Source organism: Meles meles, chromosome 11 (assembly GCF_922984935.1).
Source record: "Meles meles chromosome 11, mMelMel3.1 paternal haplotype, whole genome shotgun sequence".
In the NCBI taxonomy this organism is placed as follows: domain Eukaryota; kingdom Metazoa; phylum Chordata; class Mammalia; order Carnivora; family Mustelidae; genus Meles; species Meles meles.
This window is the reverse complement of record NC_060076.1, coordinates 87,910,055-87,923,471: the sequence shown is the minus strand read 5'-3', so window position 1 is coordinate 87,923,471 and position 13,417 is coordinate 87,910,055. Positions and strand designations below refer to the sequence as shown.

Sequence of the window (13,417 nt, the reverse complement as noted above, 5' to 3'; positions counted from 1 at the left end):
GGGATCATGACCTGAGCTGAAGGCAGTCACCCAACCAACTGAGCCACCCAGGCACCCATCTTACTTTCTTTTTAATGTACTAAATATAATTGGGCACCTGGGTGGCTCAGTGGGTTTAAGCCTCTGCCTTTGGCTCGGGTCATGATCATGGGGTACTGGGATCGAGCCCTACATCGGGCTTTCTGCTTAATGGGGAGCCTTCTTCCCTCTCTCTATCTCTGCCTGCCTCTCTGCCTACTTGTGATCTCTCTCTGTCAAATAAATGAATAAAATCTTTTAAAAAATATACTAAATATAATTTATATAAACCCCTGATCAAAAGTGTTCTAAAATTAGCTAGGTTTTGAGAGTTGGATACATCAATGTAGACAACATCCCAAACAACATGAATATTTCTATCATTTCAGACAATTCTCCCCTTTCTTCCTAGTCAGTCTCCGCCCCCCACCAAATAGGCACCACTCTTCTGATTTCTATCACCACGATTATTTTGTCTTTTCTTGAACTTCACGTAGGTGGAATCATATAATATCTGGCTTACTTCACTCAACGTGTTTGAACTTCTGTGTGTTGTTGTACAGCAGTAGTGTGTTCCTTTTATTGCTGGAAGTATTCCATTATTTGGAAATACCACAATATGTTTACTTATTCTCCTGCTCTTGGATATTTTGAGTTATTTTCACTTTTGGTCTAATATGCACAAAGCTGCTGTAAACATTCTTTTGTAAGTCTTTTTGTGGGTAACTGCAGTCATTTCTCTGGGTCTGTTCCTAGGAGAGGAATAGCAGGTCATAAGGAAGGTGTATATTCAGATTTTTTTTTTTGCAGTTTTTAAATTACGTGTTTTACTGTAAAACAGTTTTAGAGTTACAGAAATAATTTTAAAGATAATAGAGGTCGTGTATACACCATACTCAGTTTCCCCATCATTGACACCTTACTTTAGTTGCAACTTAACGAACCAGTTTTGCTACATTATTATCAACTAAAATCTGTACTCTTCAGATCTCCTTATTTGTATCTAACGTTCTTTTTCTGTCCCTTATCCCAGCCTAGGAGGCCACATTATGTTTGCTTGTCATGTCTCCTTAGGCTCCGCTTGGCTGAGACAGTTTCTCAGGTTTCTCTTGTTTTTGATGAACTTGACCATTTTGTGGAGTACTTGTCAGGTGTTTTGTAGCACGGACCTCAGTTGGGATTATCTGATGTTTCTCTTATGATTAGACTGCGGTTATCGTCAGTTTGGCAGAGCAAGAACATGGAGGTAAAATGCCATTTTCATCACATCATGTCAGTGGTGCATGCCGTCCATGTGACTTATCAGCGATATTAACCTTGGTCCCCTGACTTCTCAGGTTTCTCCACTAGAAGATTTCTCTCTCTCCCTTCCATATGTATTCTTTGGCAGGAACTCACCTGGTACAACCCACAGTTAGGGAGTAGGGAGTCAAGGATGGACTATCTCCACAAACCACAGCTGACCTTGGAACAACAGAGGTTTGAACTGCATGGGTCCACTTACATGCAGATTCTTTTTATTCTTTTTTTTTTTAGATTTATTTGAGAGAGAAAGAGCACACAGAGGGAGAGGGAAAAGTAGACTCCCCACTTATCAGGGAGCCCGATGCAGGGCTCTATCCCAGGACCCTGGGATCATGACCCAAGCCGAAGGCAGACACTCAACCAACTGAGCCACCCAGGCACCCCCAGATTTTGTTTCTAATAAATATAGTACAGAGTTGTAAATATTTTCTCTCCCTTATGATTGTCTTAATAACATGTTCTTTTCTCGAACTTCCTTTCTCGTAAGAATGTAGTATATAACACATATAACATGCAACATATATGTTAATTGACTATGTTATTGGCAAGGCTTCTGGTCAGTAGTAGGCTATTAATACTTAAATTTATGGGCATTTGGAAGTCATATTCCGATTTTGTACTCCATGCTGGGGTTCAGGGTTAGCACCCCTCAGCCCTGCATTGTACCAGGATCAACAGTATTTGGAGTTCTTTGGCAAAGAAATTTACATTTAGTTTTTAAGAAGTGGCAGCACCATTTTATACTCAGACAAGCAACGTGGGAGAGTCCGTGTGCTCCTCGTCCTCGCCAACACTTGATGTTGTCATTCTTTCTAAGTTTAACCATTCTAGTTGATGTGAAGTGGTATCTCACTGTGGTTTTAATTTGCATTCGTGATGACTAATGATTTTGAGTAACTTTTCGTGGGCTTATCGACCATTCCTATGTCTTCCTTTGTGAAATATCTGTCCAAGTCTTTTGCCCGATTTTGTGTTGTCTGTTTTTTATTATTATTGAATTGAGGAGTTAGATCTATATCCTGAATAAAGGTTCTTTGTTTAATACATGCATGAAATATTTTCTCCCAGTCTGTGGGTAGCCTACTGGTTTGCTTAACAGTGTCATTTGATGAGCTGGATTGAAGACTTTAAAGATTTTTTATTTATTTATTTGACAGAGAGAGAGCACAAGTAGACAGAGAGGCAGGCAGAGAGAGAGAGGAAAGCAGGCTCGCTGCTGAGCAGAGAGCCCGATGCGGGACTCGATCCCAGGACCCTGAGATCATGACCTGAGCCGAAGGCAGTGGCTCAACCCACTGAGCCACCCAGGCGCCCCTGGATTGAAGACTTTAATAAAGAGATTTGGGGACCTGTGCTAGAAGTAATGAACCCTCACTCTTTCCATATCTGATGCTGCTAATCGCTAATTATGAAAATTTTTATTTATTTATTTATAAAAGATTATTTGAGAGAGAGAGCGAGCGAGCATGTGGGGAAGGGCAGAAGGAGAGGGACTAGCAGACTCTGAGCTGGGCACAGAGCCCCATATGGAGCTTGATCTCAAGACCCTGAGATCATGACCTGAGCTGAAACCAAGAGTTGCGCTCAACCGACCAAGCCACCAGGTGCCCCATAGTTATGAAGATTTGTGATGTGCTGGTGGGCATAGGATTATAACCACACCTTCTTCTCAAGGCATCTGATGTTGCAGGAAAGATAATTTTCAAAGGAAAGTTAGACTTCCCCATAGTAACAATAACTGTGTTACTGGGTGTGAAGATTCCAGATGTATTAGGTGTCCTTGAGTAGCTGCTGCCGGTGCATAGGGGAAGCCCAGGTGAGAAGATCATGTTCTGTCCTTGGCCAACTTGGCCTCCTCATTTTCCAAAGCTTCGGCAGGATAATGACCGACATTGTGCCCGGGGTTCCGGGGGGAGACTGTACTTGCTCCTGACTCAGTTAAGACCCACAGACACTGACGAATCATGAGAAACAGTAACACAGCAGCTGTGGCCGGCAGTTCCCCCAAGATTTGATGACAGCGTGCATAGCCCTTTTAGAGTTCAACAAAAAAGGAGAGAAGCAGAGGTCAGACTACTCCTGGAGAGGCAGAAAGAATTCCTCTTAGGAAAAAACATCATGTGATATTAAATATTGACTCATAACACGGGTTTAGGGGAGATGCTTTCAAGCTTCTTGGAATACCGCAACACGCAATAGGCTTTCCGAACGAGAGTTCACATGAGCGCTCACTTCCCAGCCAACTCTGGCATTTGCTACCTGGACTGATGCTGGGTGCCAATGCTGATCATCATTAGCTCCAATCTTTTGTATTTGTGATACGATTTGATTTTGATCATAAATATAGTCCTCAAGTTGAAGAGCTAGAGCAGTCTCTAATTGGCACTAAGTCGAATCTGGCTTCTTGGTTGATTGCTGTCAATTCTGAATTATTTAGCATAACATATGGAACACTTAGCTTTGGAGAAAAGTACGCGGACGATCACTGTAGACTTATTTTTTAGTACCTACACTGTTTGGAACTGAGAAAAGACTTACCTTTGTTTTTACTTCTGGCCCGTAAGGGCTCTGAGTGCTCCGACTCTCCTGGGTTCTAGTAGAACATGCTAGAATTCTCCATTTACCTACTTACCAATTGATCCTGCAAAACTCAGAAAAAAATAGCAAGGGCTCAAGGAGGAATTGGCCGTGGCTTTAATGCAACGAAGAGATCGGAGCTAGGGAGTCAGAACTTCCTTAGATGCAAAAAAAAAATGAGGGACTTGAAATTATTGACAAGACTTGAGAGTCAGTGGTCCTGCTCAACACAGTTTTAACTTTGTTTAACTTTAACTTGAGGACTCTTGTTCTACGACATGAACAAAACATTGGTACATGAAGAACAGGGTTCCAACTTAAAAAAAAAAAAGTGTGTCCTTTAGGAAGAGAATATGAATTGTATTTATTTATTTACTTTTACTCAGACAAAACTCTGAATTTAGCCACTGTCTTTTCTAACAGCCTCTTTTCCTGCCACTTCAGGTGAATCTCTTTGTGCTGCTCTCTGTGGTGTGCGTCCTCTTAAATCTAGCTGGATTTATCCTCGGCTGCCAGGGCGCCCAGTTTGTGTCCAGCGTGCCCAGGTGTGATCTGGTAAGTCGTCCTAAACTGTCGCTGTGCACCTGCTCGGACCCTGGCTTTCCTGGGGGGAGGGGGGGGGAAGGCGGTGGGCAGCGTGTGCCCCGCAGCAGCTACGAATGAAGCCTGCTCTTTGTTTCGTTTTCCCACTTCCCCGGGCCGACTTCAGGCATTTCCTTTCCAAAGCAGGGGCCAGCGAGCAGAGCCCCAGAGCCCCGGTAAGATGCCTGCGTCGTTAGTTAGGGAACTACTTGGTCTCCTCCAAAGGGGGGAAATGGAGGTGATCAGAATACAGGAGAGCAGTCCTGTCTCAGAAACTTCTGGAGGCCGGCCGTGTTTCCGCATTCAGAGTTTCCCCGATTTTTGAGAAGATGAATCTGATGCAGACGTAACTTAATGCTATAGCATCTCCCTGTCCCGCCGGACTCTGGGGCAACAGGCTGTCATCACAACATCTGGTTTTCGGGGCTTTTTGAATTTCAGGATTGTGGAGAGGAGGTTGTGGACCTGCAAAATCTCTGAATATTTTCTTTTAATTTTTGATTGTGGCAAAATGCATGTGGTCGCATAAAATGTACCATCCTCATTTTTCAGAGTTCAGTTCAGTGGTTGAAGCGCATTCACATTGTTGTGCAGCCGATCTCAGGAACACTTTTCCTGTTGCAAAACTGAAACTCTGAACCTATTAAACAGCTCCCTTGCTCTCTGGGGCCTCCCCCTGCCCTTCCCACTCCGGCCCTGCCTCTGGCAACCATAATATTCCACTGCACGCACATACCGTATGATTCTTTTAACCACAAAAACAGTAAAGTGCCATAAAAATGGGCACACAAATATCTCTTTGAGACCCTGCTTTCAGTTCTTTTGGGTGTATACCCAATTGCTGGCCAACTTCGGACTATCGAAAACGACTTCTCAGTGACACATACTTCCCTGTGGCCCAAGGCCAGGGACTGGAGTCTTGAGAAGCCGTAGTCAGTCTCGACTACTTGGAACTTGGTGACAGGGCAGTGTGTTCCCTTAGAAACCAGAAGGATGCCGCGGGAGGAGGGGCCGCATTTCTCAAAACACTGATAAAGCCCCGGCCTTCCCCGGTGGGCAGACTCAGGAATTCACCACAAACCTGGTGCTCTTTCTACACACTCCTTCACAAGTTTTCCGATTTTGTCACACCGTTGTATAATGAACTCCCGTCACGGGATCCTAGGCTCACAGCCTTTTCTGGTTTTTAAGGCCCTGTGCAATTAATTCACCCTCGTCTTGCCACTCCGGGAGGCAGCTCGCACTGCCCTGTCCTTGCTCCAAAGACCGCCTGGCATGGCCCTATTTTCTTACTTTTCACAACACCATGTCTCCCTGCAAATTCTCTATTTTTCAGTCCTTGTTCCTCCAAATATCAGTCCTTTACAGCTCCATTCAAAGATTAACTCCTTCGGGAAACAGTCCCTGAACCCCCAGGAAAGATAATCTTCCAGAGTGTCCTATATGTCCATCTCTCAGGCATATATCATTTTCGTTTTCTGGACTAGAGCTCTGCATACACCTGTCTGCTCCCTTCTTCCGAGCTGGGATCTCCCCAAGGGCAATGCCAGCTTTGCTATTAATTTGGGAGTTCTCAGTGGTCCCCTGAGCTGCCTCCCATTCCTTCCCAGACAGTTCCCAGGAACGGAACGAAACAAAACAAAACAAAAAAAAAAACATTGAGCCAAGCTTGGTTTTCCAATTACTCATCACCCAGCCAATTAGAAGGGGCAAAGAGGCCAGACCCAGGCTGACAGTGAAAAGTCGCCCTATCTGGAAAGACAGTTTGGCAAAACGGTAGCTCCTCTTCTGTCAAGACACTGATTAGAGAGGCTGCTGAGAGTAGAAAGGAAAGTCAGACCTCGTTCCTGACCTGGAGGTTTATGATGTACAAGCGGAACAGGACAAGCACGGCGAATGCTTGAGTGGTGTTTGCAGAGGGAACGGATACGTGTCCCGTGGCAGGTGGATCCGCGGGTCTGGCCGTCCGAGGGAGACAGCGCCTGGGGCGTGCAGAGAATCAGGGCTTGTATCCGGGCAAGGTAAGGAATATAGGTATGGGAGGTGGACCTTGAGTGGTGAATAGATAAGGAGAGTGGGTAGAGCCTGAGAGAGGAGAACACTCAGAGGGCAGTAGTGGAAAGGGAACCTTGGCAGCTCTTGGAAAAGCAGAAGCCAGATTGCGAGGGGTCAAAGATAAATTTAATGGACTTTCCTGAGAAATTCTGTGGTTCTCTATCCTGGGTACCCAGTAGACTCACTTGCGGGGACTTTGTAAAGAATGCTCTAACGGGGTGGGGCCCCATTCCCAAAGATTCTCCATTGGCCTAGAGACAGGGGAGGGGGGAGGTCTAGGCATCCTTATCTTTTTATATTTTACGTGTATTTTAATTTATTGTATTTTTAAAAAGATATTTATTTATTTGACAGAGAGATCACAAGTAGGCAGAGAGACAGGCAGAGAGAAAGGAAGGGAAGCAGGCTCCCCGCTGAGCAGAGAACCCGATGCGGGACTCAATCCCAGGACCCTGAGATCATGACCTGAGCTGAAGGCAGAGGCTTAACCCACTGAGCCACCCAGGCGCCCTTTAAGTGTATTTTTAATTAAACATTTATCCCCACCACAAAAACCCACTCTGTGATTGTATCTGATTATAAAACTGTAAAAACTCAGACAAGTGACAAACGTATAGGAAAGAACTTAAGAATCACTTGAAATTTCACTCTTCTGGGTAAGCATGATTAACTATTTGGCAGTGTTTGGGGGTACCTCTTTGTATACCTAAAAACACAATTTCCGTCAGCGGGACCATATCATAATTGTTGTTTTCCATTAGGGAGGCTATTTGACCAATGAAATCTTTTTGGGGAAGGGGACACTCTTCCTCATTCCCTCCCCACCGTGCTAGTTACCCCAAATTCTTGCTAATAACTGGGGGTCTCCCTCCATGTGTTCAGATGATCTCACCTAAATAGGTAGGGGGTGGACCTAATTGCAATTTTTTTCCCCAAAATGGGACATATTGTATCCACACCCCCCCCCCCCCCATACTGTGTTTCTCACTTACAGATCTAACACTCTTTGCTTTGAACAGGTTAGCTCTCTATTGCCTTGTTGTCTGGGGTGGTTTGGGTTTGGGCCGATAAAAACAATCTAGCCACCCTTACCCTCCTGCACAACCCCCTCCCAGGTCAGAGAGCGTTCCTGGTGAGGAAGGTGTAGTTTTTCTTCGGTTTGTCTCATTTCTTTAAAAATTACACATTCAACCCTTTGGTGGCTCCATCCATTCTTTAAAATGGAGTGAAAATTTACACTGAAATGCACAGATCTCAAGTGTACAGTTCACTGAGTTTTGACCGATGTATACATTCATCTTGACCGATGTATACATTCATGTATACCCCCCGGACAAGAGCTAGAACATTATTCTGGCCAGTTCTTGCGTTTCACCCAAATGGAGTCCTAGGGTATGTGCCTTTTTGTCTCTGTCTTATTTTGCTCAGTGTAACAGTTCGGAGATTCAGCCATGATTTTGTGTTGTGTCCATTGCCTTTTTTTTTTTTTTCTTTTTTTGCACATTAGGATTTCATTGTATAAAAATATCACAGTTTGCTGAATCCATTCTTCTGCTGATGGACATTCCCATTGTTTCCAGTTTGGGGCTATAATGAACAGAGCTCTTGTAAACATTTTTGCGGAGTTGTGGTTTTTCTTGTGGGCCCATTCTCATTTCTCTTGAGTAAATAAAGGGGTGGGGGATTTGCTCAGTCACGTGGTGAACTTAAGTCTGTGTAACGTTATAAGAAACTGCTAAACAGTTTCCCAGCGTGCTTGGGGAATAAGGATTTTTTAGCTTAAGGTATACAGGCAGTTCCTTTATTAAAGGGTTCAACTTACGTTTCTACTGGTCACTCTCTGCCAGCTACAAGCGTTTCTCTCTACTGTTTGTCAGTCTGATGGTGGCCGTGTGAGAACTCCTTGTCATGTCAGCTTGCAGTGCCCTGGTTGCGAAAGAAGGTGTCCTCCTTTGTAAAAAGCTTCCTAGAAGATGCTAATGAGCAGCCTGTGTTGAGAACCATAATCCTGGTGATGAGGAGAGAGATGGGAGGGTCTGATGGTGTCAGGGAACAGCATCAAGGTTGAAGCGTGGATGGTTTTCACGTAGAGGCTTGCACAGGGATGTTCATGGATGCTTAAAGAGATCAAAGAGAAGCTGGAACAACTTTGCAGAAATACTGGGGCAGAGCCGAGATGAAGAAGGGAGGGGAAGGGTCAGGAACAGAAAGAACAAGAAATCCAAAATGCTATGTCGCCTGGTACCTTTTTGTGCAGAGACTCAGGGCTGCCGTGTCAACTGGGCGCGGCCACTGATACTCATTTTTATTTGGATAATGATTAAATTTTCCAAAAGCCCTATGTAAAGAGATTAACCTTCACCCTTCTGGAAAATTGTTGCTTCTGGACCAGCTCACCCCGGAAGTTCCGGATAGCTGAGGTTTCCGGATACATACAAGTCTGGTTGTGTTTAAGTAATACCAGCACGTGTGTGCAGCCCACACTGGTCTGTCTTCTCTCTTCACTGAATGCCTTGGACCAAGAATGGACTCAAGTGGGAGGGGAGTACTTTGTAAGATGACACCGGGTATTAGCTGCGGGAGGCTAATCGAATCGGTAGGTGAGATTCTGAAGCTGACTTAAGTGCAAGAACTGGAAACCCGCACGGCATGGTGTTGAGAAAAGTGAGCATGGTTGGTGTTTGGGAAGAAGGGGGCTTGGATACAGGAGCAGAATGTAGCAACTGAATGACGGCTTATCAGTAACTACCAAATAGTACTGCTGGTGTTAAATCCGGGAGCTCTCAGCTGGGCTTCAAAGGAAGAAGCCCATTAGGAGTAACACTTACCTGCTGAATTTAGCCCATTAGTAAGGACTATTAGTAAGGACTATTATTAATTCATACAAGAGGGACTAAGAGAAAGCCCAAGAGGAAATAAAATCCCCCCCCTCAACCTCCCAAACCCCATCCCCCCTCACCCCACCCTCACCCAGACCCTGGCTGGAGAAATCCTGTCTGAATGGCCACAGTAGTTTTCCCTTAGAAAGTCAAAATCTAGGGGCCCCTGGGTGGCTCAGTGGGTTAAAGCCTCTGCCTTTGGCTCAGGTCATGATCCCAGGGTCCTGGGATCGAGCCCCACATCGGGCTCTCTGCTCCGCAGGGAGCCTGCTTCCCCCTCTCTCTCTGCCTGCCTCTCTGCCTACTTGTGATCTCTATCAAATAAATAAATAAAATCTTAAAAAAAAAAAGAAAGTAAAAATCTAATGTAGGTTTTAGCAGCAGGGGGTGCCTTCAAAAATGTGAGACAATGGAAGAAAAATCCAAACACAGACAGTCTTTTGCTTTTGTGTGTGTCTGGGGTCAGACTGTGGATTTAGGTGTGGGGACGTTATTGACATAAGAGTGTCTGTGGGCAAACCAGGAAAGGACAGAAACCAAGTGGAAAGGAAAGGGTAGAGATGGAGTCCATGAGGTAACTCCAGTAGTTCTTGGTGTCAGAGGCAGAATTTACATCAAGATCTGGGCATCGGTGTTTGATATAATAATGTGTCCCCTTTCAACGTGGTTTGGGGACAGAGAATAAAAAATCTTATAGAATCCGTGGAGTTTTGGAAGAGGCAAAACTAATCCTTGTGGAAAAAAATCAAAACAGTGTTTGCCTGTAAGAGGGTGGGGGCAGAGATTAATGGCGAAGGACATGGTGGAATGTTCTCTGGTGATGTTATGGTCTGTATGTTGGTAAGGTTGGTAAGACTTGGCACAGGGGTATGCATTACTTAAGATTGTGTAAATGGTATGTGTAAATGTGTATGTAAATTGTGTGTGTATGTAAGTTTCACATTCAAAGAAAGAGAAACCCAACCCCCCCAAATGTGTAATATTTAGTGGAAAATTTTCCCTTTGCTTCCTAATCAACATATTATAAAGAACTACATTTTCTCTTAATTTGGAAAAACACAGTAAATTTGTGACTACAGGATAACTAGAAGGTAAGTTTGGTTAGAAGATAAGAATTTTTTTTTAATTTTAATTTTTAATTAACATATAATGTATTATTAGCCCCAGGGGTACAGGTCTGTGAATCGCCAGGTTTACACACTTCATAGCACTCACCATAGCACATACCTTCCCCAATGTCCATAACCCAACCACCCTCTCCCTACCCCCCTCCCCCCATCAAAGAAGGTAAGAATCTTAATTCAATAAGAAAAAAGACTTTCTTTCCTCTTAAGTAACTCAAACACTGTAGATGTTCAATTATTCTTTTTTTTTTTAAGATTTTATTTATTTATTTGACAGAGAAATCACAAGCAGGCAGAGAGGCAGGCAGAGAGAGAGGAGTAAGCAGGCTCCCTGCAGGGAAGAGAGCCCGATGCAGGGCTCAGTCCCAGGACCCTGAGATCATGACCCGAGCCGAAGGCAGTGGCTTAATCCACTGAGCCACCCAGGCGCCCCGATGTTCAATTATTCTTAAAGACTCCTGAAGAGGGATGCCTGGGTGGCTCAGTTGGTTAAGCCACTGCCTTCGGCTCAGGTCATGATCCTGGGGTCCTGGGATCGAGTCCCACATCAGGCTCCTTGCTCGGCAGGGAGCCTGCTTCCTCCTCTCTCTGCCTGCCTCTCTGCCTGCTTGTGTGTACTCTCTCTCTCTCTGACAAATAAATAAAATCTTAAAAAAAAAAAAAAAAGACTCCTGAAGAATTTTGCAGCTAGTGATGTCAAAGCTGCCTCCTTAACAAATATGAAAAGGGCATGGCTTTCCCTTTTAGCCACACTAGAATAGCCAACTCCGACAACTCAAGAGGCAAAGCAAGTAAGAATGAACATCTGCTCCCAAATTATGGGTGTTCATTAGCCAAAACCAGGTGTTGCGTATTTTCACAACTTGATTCAAGAGAACCTTCGAAACGTGGCTAGAAGTTTGCAAAACATTTCATTACAAAATATGAGATACTCATGACTTACGTTATCGCTTCAATTCTGCGACCACATTGAAGATGTCCAGCTGAGAGATCTCCTTAAGCCTACACACACGGTTTAGGGCTACTGTTTGCCGTATACACCCTGTGTTTCCCACAGGCACATGGAAGCTCGAACCTCCTCGCCCCCTCGGAGTTAGGTAGGTGGGGCCGTAGGATTCACTTTGGCAATGAAATGGGAGCTAAAGGGATGAGCGTCGTTTGCAAGAGGAAGACTTAAGCTAGAGTTACAAGATTAAGCAAGTAAAAACACAAATCTGGGTCTCAAATAAACAGCTAATAGTTTTCTGACTGAGTGTCTCATATTTTATCCAGTAGCCCTACGTTAAGCGCCAAGGTGCATTTTATCATGTGCTTTCCACCCCTCTGGCTTAGCGATCATCAATCCTAGAATGGTGTGTGCTTCATCAGCGTGGGTTCCTAAGGGACAAAGATGAGCAGAGCCCCTGCTAACCTGCAGTGGCCATTAGCGTATTCAGAAAATAACCTTGTCCTTGTGACGGCATACCCGGGCCTATCCTGATGGATCCAGACACCGCCATATCTCGTTCTGCAGGGTGAGTGCTCCCATGGGTAGCTTGTGTATTTATTCTCAGTAATTAAATTATGGTTCTGCCTTTCCCTCCTTAAGGTGGACTTGGGTGAAGGCAAGATTTGCTTCTGCTGTGAAGAATTTCAACCAGCCAAATGCACAGACAAAGAAAATGCCTTGAAACTCTTTCCGGTTCAGCCTTGTGGTGCTGTTCACCTTCTGCTCAAGGTAACTTGAACGGACCCCACCCCCGTCAGTAATACACTCTGGAGAGGGCAAAGCTACTTGAACTATCCCTACTCTGTTACCTCCTTCACACAATGGGGCTGCTGAAAGCAGATAGGAGCCAGCCCTCGTCAGCGACCCAGAGACAGGAGTGACTTCGGGAAGAAGCACAGATGATTGTGTGACCCTTAAATGATGATGGCTGGTTTGCTTTGTGTTCGAGAATTACAACATAGCAAAAGACGTAAAGGAGCCTCAACATGTACATACGTGTGTAGGTACATTGATGTACATGTGTATCCGTACAGATACAGGCACGGTGTAGGGACACACAGCTGATGCAGCTTAACCTGATTTTTTAAAGAAGGCTTCGCACCCACGCGGCGCTTGAACTCATGACCCTGAGGTTAAGAGCTGCGTGCTCTGCCGACTGAGCCAGCCAGGCGCCCCTGTTGGGCAAAACCTTTCAACTGCGTGCCCGTTTGTCCTTGTTCTGATGCTCCTTTGTTGGCTCCGTGGACGCCCGTGGGCGTTCGATGCTGGTGAGCCCAGACACCTACAGAGTGCCAGGGACACCAACTTCAGAAGAGATACTCATTGCTCTCCTGGAAGGAACATCTCCAGACAGAGACCTAGGAGAGATATAGGTTAGAACACGCAAGGGAAATTCATGCCCCTTGCCTCTTGTTTCATGGGCACAACTATAATAATCGAGAGGTCAAAAATAAATGGTACCAGTTGCAGAGAAGGAAAAAAATTACCCTTTAGTAGGGAATTGGATCAAAGTTGAGTCGGGACTTAGGGCTCGTCTCTTGGCTCGTTAGCCCAGTGAGTGAGAAGCTCAGCTGGTGAACCCTGAGGTATGAGCTTTTCTTCAGATCTTTGTTTGGGGTTTGTTTTCTTGTTCGAAGGAGGAATCTCCCGGCTGCCAGCTCTCTGAATTGTATAGAATGTAAAAGTGGCCTTCTATCTTCGGCTTCTGGATTTCTGGTAGCTGAGTCACCCCCAAACTTTCTGTGAGCCAGGACCCCTCTTGGGAAAGCCTCCCTGAGGAGCCAGGACCGTGGCAACAGAAACTTTTGGAAGTGTGCTTACGGCTATTTTGAGATGTGGGTTTGGAGAAGAGGCGCCCTTTTTACACTCTGGCTGGCCTCCCCCCGCCC

At 45.1% G+C, this 13,417-nt stretch overlaps 1 protein-coding gene across 1 annotated transcript in view; it reads left to right on the top strand.

Annotated features, from left to right (window-relative positions):
• The window catches only part of FAM189A2 (family with sequence similarity 189 member A2), a 61,130-nt gene that overhangs the window by 31,901 nt on the left and 15,812 nt on the right, over positions 1-13,417 (top strand). Inside the window, exons 3-4 of the mRNA XM_046021883.1 lie at positions 4,345-4,455; positions 12,129-12,257. Of these exons, the coding sequence (XP_045877839.1) occupies positions 4,345-4,455; positions 12,129-12,257 (240 nt within the window). The remainder of the gene's footprint in view (positions 1-4,344; positions 4,456-12,128; positions 12,258-13,417) is intronic.